The sequence below is a fragment of the Schistosoma haematobium genome, chromosome 7 (assembly GCF_000699445.3).
Source record: "Schistosoma haematobium chromosome 7, whole genome shotgun sequence".
NCBI lineage: Eukaryota > Metazoa > Platyhelminthes > Trematoda > Strigeidida > Schistosomatidae > Schistosoma > Schistosoma haematobium.
In genome coordinates this window covers 8,403,328-8,419,507 of record NC_067202.1, presented here as the reverse complement: position 1 = coordinate 8,419,507, position 16,180 = coordinate 8,403,328, and the positions used below count along the sequence as shown (strand labels likewise).

At 37.8% G+C, this 16,180-nt stretch overlaps 1 protein-coding gene across 1 annotated transcript; it reads left to right on the top strand.

The window, feature by feature from the left end:
• Nucleotides 1-5,131: 5,131 nt before the first annotated feature.
• On the top strand, nt 5,132-14,394 carry MS3_00009543 (uncharacterized protein; the record flags this gene model as incomplete). The annotated part of the gene is made up of 2 exons (XM_012937322.2): nt 5,132-5,247; nt 11,204-14,394. The coding sequence occupies exons 1-2, from the start codon at nt 5,184-5,186 to the stop codon at nt 14,392-14,394; spliced, it is 3,255 nt and encodes a 1,084-aa protein (XP_012792776.1). The 5' UTR covers nt 5,132-5,183.
• Nucleotides 14,395-16,180: the final 1,786 nt, after the last annotated feature.

The window sequence follows — 16,180 nt, the reverse complement described above, 5'->3', positions numbered from 1 at the left end:
AACACACTCGATCAAATCGAGTTGACTCACCAACCTTCGCTTCTCTTTCCGCTATGTTACGCTGGTTGTCTGTTCGGATCAGCGAGTTCACGGAATATACTTATTCAGAATTCATTCTCGTTCGAGATTTTATTTTAAGTTTGTCTCACTTATTACTGCCACGTCAAATTAATGTCCTTAGGTCACTCCTATGTTAATTAATAAATTTTTTCATAAACAAATGAGGTTCAAGTGGGTTCCCGTTTCTTAAAAACATTTGCTTTAGGTGACCGATAATCAGTTGTATAATTCTGGTATATCTTGTGTAATTCTTATCTTATGGCTGACTTTTCACGTTTCAAGTACACACAATAATCCTGTCCGTTTTCTCATGGTTTATCAGTAGTTATCGATTGATAGGAGCATTCTCTTTATCGTCAAAAGTAACTGGTCAATGACAGTTTTGATTTCGTGATGTTTTTTCCAAAAGTATTGTTATAGTTGATACCTACACCATTCTGAAGAAGGATTATTGAGGTGTTCTGTTCCTATATTTATTTTTTAAGTACCACTTATTTGCGCCTTTCTGAACGGAGTTCTGCGTCTCCATGCAAAAACTATTTTTGGCTATTGTCTTTAATCTTTCTGGACTCTCGTGCGTCACTGAATCATCTTCAGCTTTGAGTCTATTGGCTGTACTATGGACTTCGAACTTCACAGCAACCGACGGCTTTTGAAAATAAGACGGTGACATGAAAATAATGAAAACTATGTTAGAAGAATCCCGTGCAGTCTGCTTGAATGATATGAGAGTCATAATGACATAAAAAAAAGGAATTTTGTCCTTGTATGGGTGGATGACTAAAGATTTCATCTTCCGGCAGAATAATGTGACTTTTTCACAGAAACAGCTATACTCAGAGAACGTCACTAAGGCCATTTCTAGGGCTGAACCACTTTTGATTTTCTCAACGCTTCATGTTTAGGGATAGAATTATAGAAAGGAAAACATAACGCAAAAGTATTTCGGAGAATTTTATGGTGGTTACCCTGGCATCGATAAAATCGAATCCCTGGTTTAAAGTTATGTATGCTGTCCTTCAATGGTCTATGATATCGAACAAAAATGGTACGAGTGTCCATCCTGTGAAAAGCGAACCACAACAGTGGCCTAAGCCTGTCAAATTGTGGGAAAGTATTCATGGTTTATCTGGAGTATGGAAAAGTAATTTGATTTTTCGAGGGAAAATTTACAGAATGCGTCGAATATATATTTTATTTCGAACCAAACATATTATGAGACAATCGATAAGTCTCTTAGTTTGTTTAACTGTTTAAGAGTGGTAGGAACCTTGGTAACATTTAATGGTTCTGAATTCGTCTCAGATGAGTTTAAGACATTACTTCACCAACTTTCGAATGCGATTATCGGATCGTTTTAACATTACGCCTGTGTTATTACCAACCGTTATCGAATCCGTTCACTCTTAAGTGTAAGTGCATTTTATGCGTTTCTGAGCTCACGTTTTCTCTTGTTGTTTGCTTTTACAGTTTTCCTCACACTCGCTACTCTGCTTCCCCTCCCAGTACTGAATCCAAATTCAAGCTAGGCGCGAACAGCTGCATTTGATTAATTAGTCCGTCTATGTGAATGGAACTATTCACATATGCTCTCCTCCCAATGTGTTTTTTGAATACTCGCATGATTCTAGCTTGAAAAGGAGGAGGGGGGTAGGTATCGTCATCCCATACTTTAAAAGAACTTTAACAAAATGAGATTTCAAGACCATGTCACACTATCGAAGGACATTTGAAATGATACAGTAGAACGATGCAAGCTTATCCGGAATAAATTTGTAGTGACCTCATTTTATCAAGAGAACGCGATTAGTTTAATGGAAACAATTATTATTATAACCAATTGTACCGGGAATTGTTTTACTGTGCTTGTTTGTTTGACTGTACCAAAATATACACATTCTTCCTTCGGTTGCTTGTGACCCTGGACGTATTTGGTATTCAGTAACCACACTTGTACTCCTTTGGCACGATCTCGGTATTGTTTCGATACCACGAGATCGCCAAAAAAATACATCTCGACTACAGTCATCAACTGCCTTCTGATATTTGACCTACGGGGGATCTTATCGGTTAACTGGCACGTAGTCTTCCTGTAGTGGTGATCATAGTCAACCGCGACTCGACGCCACACAACAAGTTCATAACCGCAGTCAGTGCAGTTCAGCAGAATTACAAAAATCAATTAGTTCAGTCTGGGCTGAACCAGTTTAAACGGCTGTTTTCATAAATGAACCACAGAAAAAAACACCCATGGATATCCAGTATAGTTAAAGAAGGGAGTGTGACTGAAATGATAGTAGCTCTAGCTAATTAATTCTCACTGTTCTTCACTCATGACCCTCCTTTTAAAGAAGTGGTAGAGCAGGGCAAAAATCACCAAATTGGCTACTCCATATGGACTTCAACCAAGACAACGAACTAAGGACATTGGTCAACTTCGATGTGGAAACATTAACAGGAATGGATAAACTACACCATAAAATTCTATGATAATTTACATGTTACACTGTTTTCCTGTTGACTGTGCTATCCAAGATGCCACTTATCTAGGGTCAGTAACCTATGAACTGCAAGGGTGCAATTGTCACTCCAATTCACAAAATAGGATCAAGACAACTTATATTCCAACTATGGACTGCTTCGCCTCATTATTATTGTGTTTAAAATATTAGTAAATATAGTCAGAAAGACCATTACGACCAATGCGGAATCCAAAAACATAATAAACATCGAACAGAATGGTTTCAGGAAAAGATCACCTAGCACAATCAACCTCTCTATAGCAAGGTAGGGACGAACAGAGTTATTTGATGGAGGAAAATAGGTGAATATTGTCATTATCGAATTCAACAGACAATGTGGTAATGTACCGTGTAACAAACTCATTTTGAAGAAGACGACTCTACCAGCTGATGGATCTCTTCTAAAGTGGATCAAAGACTTTCGGGGAAGTCGTAGAAAGAATGTAGTAGTGGATTCCAAGTGTCTTTTTTAGAAACCAGTGTGTGGTGAGGTACAGCAATTATCTGTCCTAGATTTTTTATTTTTTAAACAATGTGTAAAGTAATTTGTGAGTATGGCTAAGCCACCAATGCTACTCTTTGTGTAGGACGTCAAAATCTGACAATAAGTAACGGGGAACGCAGATTCATACCCACTCTGAGTAGACTTGTACGCTCTTGTTGACTAGTTCAAACGCAAAAATGTGTGCCTGCATTAACGTCGCTGACACAAATGTAAACAGCTACTAGATTGTTAGTGTTAAAACCCTTGGTTCTGTCTTACAATGATACAGTGTTAATAATGAACAACGACATTAAGACCATGTCTCACTGACTTGCGATTACATTTAAGGTGTTCTGAACCATATGGGCTTTAAGATAGACTCTCACCAGGTTGGATACGAGTATATTTAGCACAGTTTATACGTTTATGGGGTCTAAACTTCAAAACTGAGTTTAGGCCGCATTGCTCTTTTAAAAGGTGAATCAAATTTCCTGGAAAATGTACAGAGGATGGTCACTAGTTTAATTCTAGAGTTCCGAGGTTTACCATACTCAGTAGGGCTATAGAAATTATATCTCTATAGTCTCTCATGCCGAAGGTAGGAAGGTGATATGTATTTAATGTATAGAATAATAATAAATGATTTTAATATATCGTCTTTCTTCTTACCAGATCACGATAACTCAGAGGACATGGCAGATGAGTTCAAAATCCAAGAACGATCAAGGTACGTATAGCATACAAGTGTTTTCACCAAGCCATCAACCTTTGGAACTTACTACATGGAAAGTTGGTGTCAGTAACTTGAATTAACTCATTCGAGGGACAACTAAATACTTACAGCAGTTTCCTAGAAATGAAATATTAGAGATCATCAGCCTTTTATCCTGAGTACATGAACTCAAAATCAAAATCTGAACGGTAGACCTAATCCATGTTATAAACATGAGGTGAAGTCAAGAATCCAGATTTTTATCCAAGCTTCAGGAAAATAACAGAAGTGGAAAAATCAAAACTTTCCAAAATACAGTGCCCAAAACAACCATCGTACTTCAGTGCAAATAGTCTATATGACCTTCCCAAGGCATGGCAGTCTGCTGCAGGGAAGTGGTGAATATAAAACCACTTAGTAGCATTATGTACACTGGAGAAACTAACTTCACAAGCGAATGCTGCATACATATAAGACTGTTTATTTGAAGAAATCATTCGCAGTTTCAAAATGTATATATCTTTTTACGATTGCGTTAATCACATACGTCTTGGAAGTGGATTTTCTAGAAATTAAGGTAAGCCACTAGTACATCCAGTTATTTTGGTAAATAGAAAAATTATTACTGTAGATAAGCCAGACATTTCTATCTTTGTACATTAATGACCTAAATTAAGCTTTATTTTGACAGCGATGATGAGTGGACTCATTTTGAACATCTTACAACTTACTGAGAAGTCTTAGACCAAAGATCTCGCAAGCAGCACTTTGGAAAAACGTTGATTTCTGTTCATCCTAGGACATGCAACAGTCTCCGACCTTCATTAAGTGACCACTTGTAAGTTTTGCTAACATGTAGTTGAGATATCGGTATTGGAGAGTTGAATAGAATCAGCAGTTGGTCCACTAGGAACTCATTTCTTCATAGAACTTATAAGTTAAAAGTGATGGTTGTGAACAGCATTGGTTTACCTACGTAATAACTTTATGCTGATTCCATTTGTACACATTTCACAGTAAAAGTCTATCTAAGAGTTACTCTCTGTGATAACCAGGTTGCTTGTAGTAGAGGCACTATATCAAAGTAAATATCAAATAATCGTTGGGCGATCTTGCCTGTGAGCGTTTGAAATTTTTTTCAGTCCTTTCTTGGGACCATGAGAAAACTTATCTTCCTTCAGGTTTCTCATGAATATGGCTTTCTTCGTTAATAAACGGAAAAAGGATCATTTTGATCTCGAAGAAGAGTGATGAAGCGTGAAATAGCTCAAATTTATACTAATAGGATGACTTCTGACTCAACAAAACTGAAATTGAAACATGTGTCGTAAACTTTGTTTCAAATGGTAGTGCTAACGAAAGCGGCTACTACCAATCTGGGCTTTATGGTGTTTTTTCTTTTGCTATGGACAATGTTTTCTTGTCGTTGGCTGGAAATCACCCACTAATGGAAAATGGAAGGTTCCCAGGTATGTGTTTATCAACTTAGTGTTATGAAAAATTGGCTTTGGCCATTCGGTTCTTTCGGTTATTTGAGACAGTGTAAATTCATTTTAAAGCCACCGAATTTTATTGAAAGACACTATTAAGATCGTTCGGAAAGTTTCCAACGCACTGATTTAACAAATTCATGAAACTCACTGCTTAGTTAGTGCCTTAACTGCGTAGTCGTTGTTGGCATTCAAATTTTTTTTACTGGTTTACATTTCGGAAACTGAAGGTCGAAGGCCTACGTTATTTCTTTTCTTCTGAGTTACTGTGCGTATTCGATCTTCTCCTGAATAGGTCGATTAAACGTGTTCACTTCTAGTAGTAGGTCTAAAGAACTGATTACTTAGTGGTGACTTTTGCAGATCACAAACTCCATTGTAGATTCAGGTTCTTGGTTTAAAGTGTAAACGATTGTTCACCAACGTTCATAAAAAGTTTTGAAGGGATGACTAATTATTTGTGAGGCCATTAGTCGATTTGAATTGTGAGGGAATATCATCAAAATGTATTAATGTATTCCTACTTGCCTTTTACGGCACGTATTTTAAGATCGCTCGTGGTAGTTGAGAACGTAGTATAAGAGATATTAAGGTCAAATAAGCCGCTAATCGTGTTAACCGATATTTGTATGCAGGGAATTGAATTGTTTCCAACATGTTTCTTACTTATCTTCAAAGGAGGTAGGGAAGAAATCTTTCAATGTTCGCGCAAAGATTACGTGTAACGAGGTTCAACTGGCTAACCAATCTGTAAAAGGATTTATGGTGATACAGTCCCACTCATCCGGACTCTGACAAACGCTTGCTCAAATAGTTTTTTCAATGGAATGAACTTTTATTGTAATATTAAAGTTTGAGTTTAGTTAGTGTGCAGTGCTACTGAGTGATTTGGAATGTTATCAGCCAAAGTGCATTGCGATTACTTTTTCTTTAAGGTCGTATTGAATGTTTTAGCATCACCTCTTTATGTAAGATCTAGGTTTTTAACACCAAACGTAGTATTGAAGTGAATTTTCACGTCCTGGAATTCGAGTTAATTTTTGTGTGGGGTTAGTGATACTGCCTTTACGTTTCGATCGAAGTAGATATGCTGAAATTCTGATCTGCGGCTGTGATTAAAAACCCTGTTGTATTCCTTGCTCATAATACCTGTACATCATAAATTCTTGTTTCCAGATCTTTCGGACACTAATACTAACAATGCACCTTAATACTTATACTAGAATCTTAATCTGACTTGCGGGTCCTCATACACTTAATCTCGATATGATTTCATATTGAGCTATTTTCAGAAAACGTGAATTTCGAGAATTTCCATTACTTTTTTTACTGCTTATTTACCAGGCTAGTGTTCTACGGTTAAATGCGCCTTTTGATCAACGAAGTGTAATGATTAAAGTTTGTTAAAATGATCCTGTTTCTGAACAAATGACACAGTGCTTGTAGAATCCAAGAGCTCAGCGATTGATCATAGCCATATGCACTTGTTTGTGAGCCATATGCACTTGTTTGTGAGCCATATGCTCAATAAAGACTAACGGTGCTAATTGCCTGCTTAGTTCTTTTTAACTAGAACCGGTATGCCACGTTTTAGTCCTCTCTGCATCGAGTCATGCGTGACTTTCAAGTATCTGACCATAAATCTCTTCAAAATATTGCGTGTGTATCATGGAACCACCAAATGAATACTTATTATGTTGTGCGTAGGATATTAAATAAAACGGTGAATCGGTAAATGAGTTTGTGCACCATCGACCGATATAGTTTGGACATTAGTTACGCATACTCAACTACCGCATACCTCGGCTTACAAGGCTGGGTAGTATCAGATTCAGTTAGCAGAAGCTGTAGGAACTGTGACCGAACTAATGTATATTACCAACCCATGTTGTTTTTGATTCAGCGAAGCTGCATTCTCTGAGCTAGGTGGTTGGTACGATACCCAAAGATTTGACCGAACAATCAGGAGAATGACATACAAGCGAATTTCCTCCAATCACCTATGACACTTTTTGATGTTTACTTTTTATTCAACGGCAAATGTCCGGTGTAGGAGTGGGCTGGAAGAATGCTAAGGGGCGGCCAAACCAAACAGCCACTGCCAGAGAAGTCCTCCTCACTGCCTTCTCGCGGCGATGCTGTTTGCGAAATTTAGACAAAAAGCGAATGTCTGGCGCTCTAATCGGTTTGGCGGGTACGGATGATCCACCTAAGAGAGTTGAAGAACCATGATTCCGAACCAGTGGTGCACATGGGCTGCAGAATCCTGAGGGAACGAATGGCATACGAACGTATTCTTGGTCACCAGCTACCATGGGATTACATCGAACGTTGCTGCACTGTCTTATGAATTAGACCTCTGGGTCAAGGTCTCGGGGAGTAGCCTCCTAAAAAATCCACCTGCTTCGGTTTGAGCACCCGGACAGTATTCCAACCCACACACATCAATAATATTTCTGGAAAAATTACTCGTGCTTCAACGCTCATCCAGACAAGTCATTGTCACAATCATTTGATAACATTCGTCTTTATTTCTTTTATACTACGTCACTTATGTACTCTTTATTATCGTTTTGGGTATTTTATTATACAACAGCTCGCCTATGGTGGAAACCCTGTCCTATCCAAACGATCTCAAGTCACTGACTGGTCAATAGTTTAGTGCTTCCACCGAATAGTCTTTCTAAAACCACGTACACCACTAAATCTGGCTTTCTTCAACGTTCGCACACTAATGCAGATCGGACAACAGATAGGGCTGGCTATGTCTTTAGGAAGTTTTAATATCGACGTCTGCTGTCTATCCGAGACCCGTATTCAAGACTCTAGTGAAGTACTACAAATTCGCTCTCCATCTGTCGCTTCTAAAAGCTTTTTTCACGTGCATCTGTCCTGGGTTTCTGTGGCATTGGCTGGTTTTGCTGGCGTTGGTGTCTCACTACGCTCTAGAGCTGAGGTAGCATTGATCGATTGAATCGGTGTGTGTGTGTGTGTGTGTTAGATTAGAAGGTTCCATCAAAGTGCGAAAAAATCGGTGTGAGAAACGATGTCTTTTCGTCATCTCCGTCTATGCTCCAACAGATTGCAGCCCGGATTCAATCAAGGATGAATTTTACCACCAGTTAACAGTTCTTCTACAGAAAGTGCGTTCGACAGATACTGTAGTACTAGCCGAAGACCTGAATGCTCAGATCGAGTGTCTAGGCACAGATGTGAGTCGTTTGGGTGGCCGGCACAATCATCACCGATGTGCCATCTGGTGTGCTCCCTCTGCATCTCAAGCCTAGACTCAGATTGATCACATCACGATCAGCTACCACTGGCGTGGCTATGTACAAGAATGCCGCTCCTTTTGAAATACCTATTTGGACTCTGATCATGCCCTTGCTTGTGCTAGCCTTACCTTTTAGGTGGCCAACGAGTTCATCGTCATAAACAGATCGATGTCAGTAAATTGGTTGCAACTTCTGTTGCAACTAAATATCGAACCGAGCTGAGTCCAAGGCTAGCTACCATTCCACCAAAAAGTGTAGATGAGCATTGGTTGCAATTGCATGACACCATGGAAATGGCGAGTAAATTCGCTTTCGGTTTCGATCAACCTCCTGCAAGCTCCTTCAGCTTATCCGAATCACTATCAGCAAGAAGTCTGGTGTGAGCGAAACAATCTGTGAAGATGATGGGAGGTCAGTCACTAACATCTACCGACGTTTTAGATGATGGGCAATTTTTCGAGAAGCGGTTCGACTGGTCTGTTGCCCCGGCAACATCGATCAGACTGTCCTGTCCTCCATGGCCTGTGACGACTGATCCACCTAACGAGGATGTATTGATCATATTTTCACCCGTCGCTAAATGTTAGAAAGCCGTCATACAGTTCAGTTAGGAAAAATGCAACCAGAAAGAATTCCTTCGGTTAAAGAAATTAAGTTTATTTTTATGAAGTAAAAGAAATTTACCGTAAAGTCTCCACTGGCTTCTATTCTGAACCATGTCTGATAACATCTCTAGCCACTGAGTTGTATCATCTCTAACACCTCAACTCCCAAACGCCCTGGTATAGCCGAGTGGGGAGAGTTCGCTCTTTCTCTCGAAATGCTCTCACATAGTCACGCATATATAGCCTCTGCCAGGGAAGTCCTACTCACTGCCTTCTCGTGGCAGGGGTGTTGTCTATGAAATTGAGAGGACGAAAAGCGAATGTCCGGTGCTTTAACCCGTTTATGGACATGGAGAGTCCACCTAGGAGAGTTGCAAAACCATGATTTCAAACCAATGGTGCACATGGGCTCGAGTATCGTGAACGAACAAATGGCGTAGGAACCAATCGTTGGACACCGCCTACCATGGGACTGCATCTCCTTACGATGCTCCACTGTCTTGTGGATCAGAATTTTGGGTCAAAGGCTCCGGGTGTGGCCCTCTAAAAAGATCATATGCTTCGGTTTGGGCACCCGGGCAGTATCACAGCCCTCACACATATCAAATGAGATCTGTGTGGCGCATATGTATCTGGTGCTTCCCTTGTACCAATATTTTTGTGTTCAAATAAATAAAGTTCTCTTTGTTGGCTCCTTGTACTAATGTTTGTGTCCAAATAAAATAATAATAATCATTAACCAAAACATACCATCAGTTCATAAAGTCATTGACATTTGGACTGAGTCATGTTAATGGGTGTAGGGCACGTGGTTAAAATGTCTGCGATTATCATAACCAGTGGTTAGAGATTTTGGATGACATGGCTCAAAATTGTTTTCAGTTGCTCAGGTGCATCCATTCTGTTTTCCTCCAAATCCTAAGTTTCTGAATTCCTAGATTTTTCGTTTTGTCTCACTAATTTATGTATACTTATATTTTTAGTGCCTAATCTTTTCTGTTACCAGTAATACTGCTGCTGCCTCTACTATTCTGGGATTCGACCTGAAAATTTGGTTTCTATGCTAATGACATATGGCAACCTAAACCTATATACATGTTTGATATTGTGACTGACTGAATAACACCTTGTCCCGTTGATATTTAATTTAATTAGGTGTTATGGACAGTTGTCCTATCATTGTCTACACATTCAATTTGATTGTCTTCTTTTTTTGATTCTTGACCTTATAATTACCTATTACTTTTCTAACTGACTGATGAATTAGGTCGGTTTCAATATGCTTGTTTATTTCTGACTGACGTGAGAGTCGTAAAACAAAACGCTCGTATCCTAGTGATTAAAAGGTACCGTAAATGTGTTACAAACGATGACTGAATTCAGCTTATGGTTCCTTATGCGTTTTTTAAAACAAAGATCGTGAGTATTCGCATCCGGAAACACAACAGAAAGCGTTTCCGAAATAATATCCGATACCCAAATGGTTGAATGAGTTTTATCAGGTTAGCGTTAATTTAGTAGACAAATGTAGATTTCATTCTTACAGTAAGTAACGTTATGATATATTGATCCTGACTCCCTTGCAAACAGCGCTCGAATTGTGTGGGCAAAGGAGGTATATCAGTCAGTCAGTCATAAACCATGTATTATCTAGTCCAGTTGAAATAGTTGTGGTATTGCTGACAAAAAAACTAAACAATGGATATGGTTCAAAAAAGAAATCTCATGAGGTATGCAATTATATAAGAAAAACAGATTTCTTTGATACATTCATTACTCATTAAAATATAGTTAACCTGCTTCACTGTCATAAATGCAGTCTGAATATCATCAAACTGTTTTTTAATGCCTAAAATTTATATACTTATCAAGACCGTTCAATAAGATATCAAAAACCCGAAAGATGCAACTCAGTAGTTATCGTGCATTATTCATACTTCTCGGCTAAGGTTTAAGAATAATAATCGAAAGGTAGCAAACCGAGTGTTCTTGTGGAGCTTGCTACTTATGATTTTTCGTTATCTAGAACCTATTGTTTCCTATTTTCGGTTTCAGTTATGGTTCAAAACCCACATTTCGCTTCTTGGACACAACTTTCTGCACAGACAGCTGGGAACGCAGCTGCTGCGGCAGCCGCTGCAGCTGCAGCAGTACAACCAGGAACAGGGGCACCATTCCAGTTTCCAAACGCCAATTCGTTTCAACATCTTCAGTCACCTGATTCATCAACTGCCACCTCTCGTAGTGTCAATTTAGATAATTCTGCTTCGGTCAGTGGAACAAGTAATAATTTTTCACTTGGTTTACAATCAACAACACCTTTAACTTTACAACATTCAATCCCATCACAAACTCATGCACAGTCACAACAACATCAACAGTTACATCAACACCAAATACAATTACAACAGCAACAACAACATCAACATCAGTTACAACTTCAACAACAAATTCAGTTACAGCAACAACAGTTTAGACAACAACAGTTACAACAACATTCGCTACAACAACAAGCCAGACTTTCAAACCCATCTCAGCAGCAACAACAACAGTTGCATCAGCATTTACAGCGCCAACCTGTTGTTCCTCAGTCACAACAAATGAATCCGATTTCTGGTGTTAGTCTCCAGACTACCAGTACCAATACATCACAATCATTACCAACTATTTTGGATACTACTGGTTTTGGTATGCAAAGTTCACCAACACTGCAGACAACTCCGGCAGTTCATAATCAACTATCTCCTCGGACATCTATACTTAATATAACAAATTTCCCATCATTTACCACTGTTACCACTTCAGTGAAACAGAAACGAAAGTCTAAAACCACTAGTAAAAAGCCTCAAACAGAGGTTATATCCAGCACTACTGTTCTTAGCACAAGTATTCCAACTTGTGATGTAGTAGGTACATTATGTCCCACTTCTGCAGTATCATCATTTAATGTGATTCCAATGAATGGTAGTTTATCATCAATATCATCGACTGGCCAAACTAATTCTATACCATCTAATGCAATTACATCAAGTAGTGAGACGTGTGTTTCACCATTACCAACTGTACTTTCACCATTACCAACACTTCCTGAAGAGATTTTATTAAAGATTGATCCTTCTCTGGGTGATCCTCCACCACCACCACATGCAGATATAACTATTACAAAACCTTATCAATGTGATATATGCTTCAAACGATATTCGGGTATGAAATCATTAAAGAATCATAAACTAACTCATTCTGATATCCGACCTCATAAATGTTCTATATGTGGTAAAGCATTTCTTAGGGCTGATAAAATGCGTCTTCATGAGATTTCTCACTTAAATGTTAAACCGTTTGAATGTACTACTTGTAAACAACGTTTTACTCGTTCTGATAAATTAAAAATTCATCATCGTACTCATACAGGTGTTCGCCCATATGCATGTACTTTTTGTCCTAAGCGCTTTACAAGATCCGATAAACTTAAAATCCATGAACGTATACATACTAAAGTTAAGCCATATGAATGCTCCCATTGCGGAAAATGTTTTGCTCGTTCAGACAAAAGAAGACTACATGAGAAAACTCATATGTATGGACCTAAACCTCGTGCTACCGGTGGAAAAAAATCCAAGACTACAAGTACAGCATCTGCGGCTGCAGCCGCGGCAGCAGCTGTTGTTGCTGCTGCATCAGCGGCGTCATTTCTAAGTGTTAACTCTATTGGAAAAACTCTAGGTCTCCCACTAACTGTTGCCAATCCTTCTATCAGTGTCAATAATTCTTCATGTAGTGTGTTTGATTTCTCTTCAATCACAAATGTTTGTACAACTAGTCAGAGTAATGTATGTTTTTCATCATACCATAATGTTAGCTCAGCTCCATCTAATATGAATGAAAAGACTTCTGATGCTCAACAGATCCCTTCTTCTTTGTCTACAATTTCTTTCCCTTTGCCAACTTGTCAACAGTTGCATTTACCATCACAACATCATTCTACTTTAGCTTCACTTGCAGGAATTGCTCAGTATCATCCAGCTTTATTTTCCGCTCATCCGCGTCAATTTTCTCATACTGCAACAGCAGCTAATCCTGTTTCTTTTTATCCCACAAGCCAAACTACTTCTATGGGGTTTACAACAGCTAATTCAGGATCTTATCCTCATGCGCAAGTAATGCCCTTTCTAGTCAATTCTAATAACACAAGTGCATCATCTTCAATCTCATTTTTGGGATCTAATGCGGTTTCGGACAGTGGCAACAATAACTGTTCAGTTGCTAACACTTCTGGTGCCTATCAAAGCTCTTCTCAGAAAATGGGAGCAGATGTAACTTCATTTCCGGTTAGTACGTCTGGGTTAACACAGCGAGCTGGAATATCTCCGATTTCTGATCCTGCCTCTGTGAATCCAACATCGACTACAGTAGCGAATACAAATATTGCAGCTGTAATGGCTGCGGCAGCATTAGGTCGTCAATTTCATCAAACTCAACAACAATATCCGCAGATAGTAGCTTATTCAGCTTCTCAACAAATCCCTAATGTTTCAGCTTTTATTCATCAACAACAGCGCCAACAACTCCAGGAAAACCAACAATCACAAGAAACTGGACAACAACAAAGTCAACAGCAGGCACATTTTGTTCATCACCAAACACAATCTAAACAAATCCAGTCACAACAGCATCCACCTCAACAGACACAACAGCAACAACCTAGATCTCAATTCCAATTCTACCAACCTCAGTTTGCTCATCAGTTTCAACACTCAAGTGGCCAGTTACAGCAAGATCATCAACATCAAATGCTGCAACACCAACAGCAAGTTATTCAGTTGCATCAACAACTTCAACAACAACAGCAACAAACTCAACAACAAACTCAGACTCATCAACAACAACAACAGCTTATGCAACAACATTCCGCCATGCTTCAACAACAGGGTCTTATTTCACCTGCTCATTCTGGTACATCGGTTGCTGCGTTCAGTTTATTCCCTCAAGCAGCTGCACAATTTATACCTGGTGTAGTACCAGCTCAGTATGCGGCAGCGGCAGCAGCAGCAGCAGCTCATTCAACGCATCAACAGTATATGCAAGCACAACAGCAACAGTATTTGGCTGCAGCCGCTGCCGCCGCCGCAGTTGTTTCTTCTTCTTCTTCGTCTTCTGCACCAATTCATTCATTGACACTTACAACATCGCATCAATTAAATAACACAACAACAATTACACCGACAACTAGTTCCATTGTCGCTTAGCTTTTTTATATTTAAATCCGACTTCCCTATGTTATGTTATGTGTATATCCATTTGAAAGTAATTTTCTTCAGTCTATATTAATGATAATGATGAAGCAAATAATTTTATGAAAAACGTACCAGAATCAATCTTTTTTTCATTACGTATTACCGACCGGTTTTTTGTGAAATGAATTTGCATTTGACTTTTTCTCATTATGTTATATAATGTTATATTGGGTCTTTTTTCATCTTAGATACAATATAGTGCAGTCATATCGATTTTGTGAACTACTCTGTTCATTTTTGTACAGACATTTATTGACACGTACCTATATTTGTTTGTTTGTTCACTAATCGACAGTCACCTACTTTAGAATACTGTAACTTCTAACACAATACTTCTCACTATGCATTTGAATCTTATTTTTTTCGGAGAAAGAGATTCCATTTAGTGGTTTTTCATCTTTCCATTTCGTCATAGTCTATTAATATAATATATTTATGTAATATGTGTCAACAACCTTAGACAATTAATTCATTGTTTCCTCCTCTTCTAACTCTTTGGTTTTTAATTTTTTATGTCAGGTTGAATTTAAACTAATATTTCATTATTTGTTATTATTGTTGTTGTCCATCTCTGTCAGATTATTATCTTTGTTGTTATCATTATGATAAGTTACAGCTTGTTGTTAATAATTTCATCAATTCTATTCTCTTAATTTCATTCATATATATATATATATATATATATATATATATATATATATATTTATCTGTTATCTTGTATACGCTGAAATCTATTTACCTTGTCCTATATTGCATCTTTACTTTAATTAAAGTTCTATCCTTTCTGTGTAGATACCTTTTTGCTTTTAGTTTGACTTGTTTTCGCCTTCTCTTAAACTGGGCTATTATTTTGTTTCAGTGCAATCTATGTCAATTGTTAGTATTCATTATGTATGCTACACACACACTATGTACACACAAGTGCAACCGATAAAAATTGTTCTTTTTTTCGCCTTGATTTTTCTGACTTCATATTCCGTTTACTAACCTACCTCTAGGAAAAGTAGCATATTTTGTCTTCTATGTATATGTCCTTCAAAATAGCACAATTTTTCCGCCTGTATATGCGTAACAGTTTACTTATCCAATTTTTCCGGTAGGCATTTTTCCCGATTTTCACCAGTTTGTAAAAGACAAATACACTGATTGGTTTCATCATTCTTGATTTTAATTGTTACAATATTGTTTTTCTGTCTTAGTCCCGTCAAATCAGTTTTCTCTAGATCATTCTGGTAATTAATTAATTCTAACTAATAAAGTATATACATATGCATATATATATATATATATATATATATATATATATATATATATATATATACGTATACCTGTGGCTCAATGCATTTTCTTATTATAGTTGCTATCACTGATCATTAAGTTTAATTTATTTTATGAAAAACAGCTAATAAACTGCTTACTGTTCTCACTTTACTTATGATACCTTATATATACCAGGTTACAATATATCTTTAATATCCAGATACATAAATGCATGCAGTGTTACAACAAAGTATGTGAATCAAAACTTCATGTAAATATTATCATTTTGTGTTGATTTTTATTCCTACTTTATATTATTTCTTATTCTCCATTGAAATATGATCAAAACTATGTAGACGAAGTTATTTTTTAATTTCATCTCTATGAAATTGTTCGTTCTGTTTTCTTCAGATGAACGTTTACATATTCTGTATGTGTCTGTCCCTGTATTCTTATGTATGTGTGTTATATGTTGTTA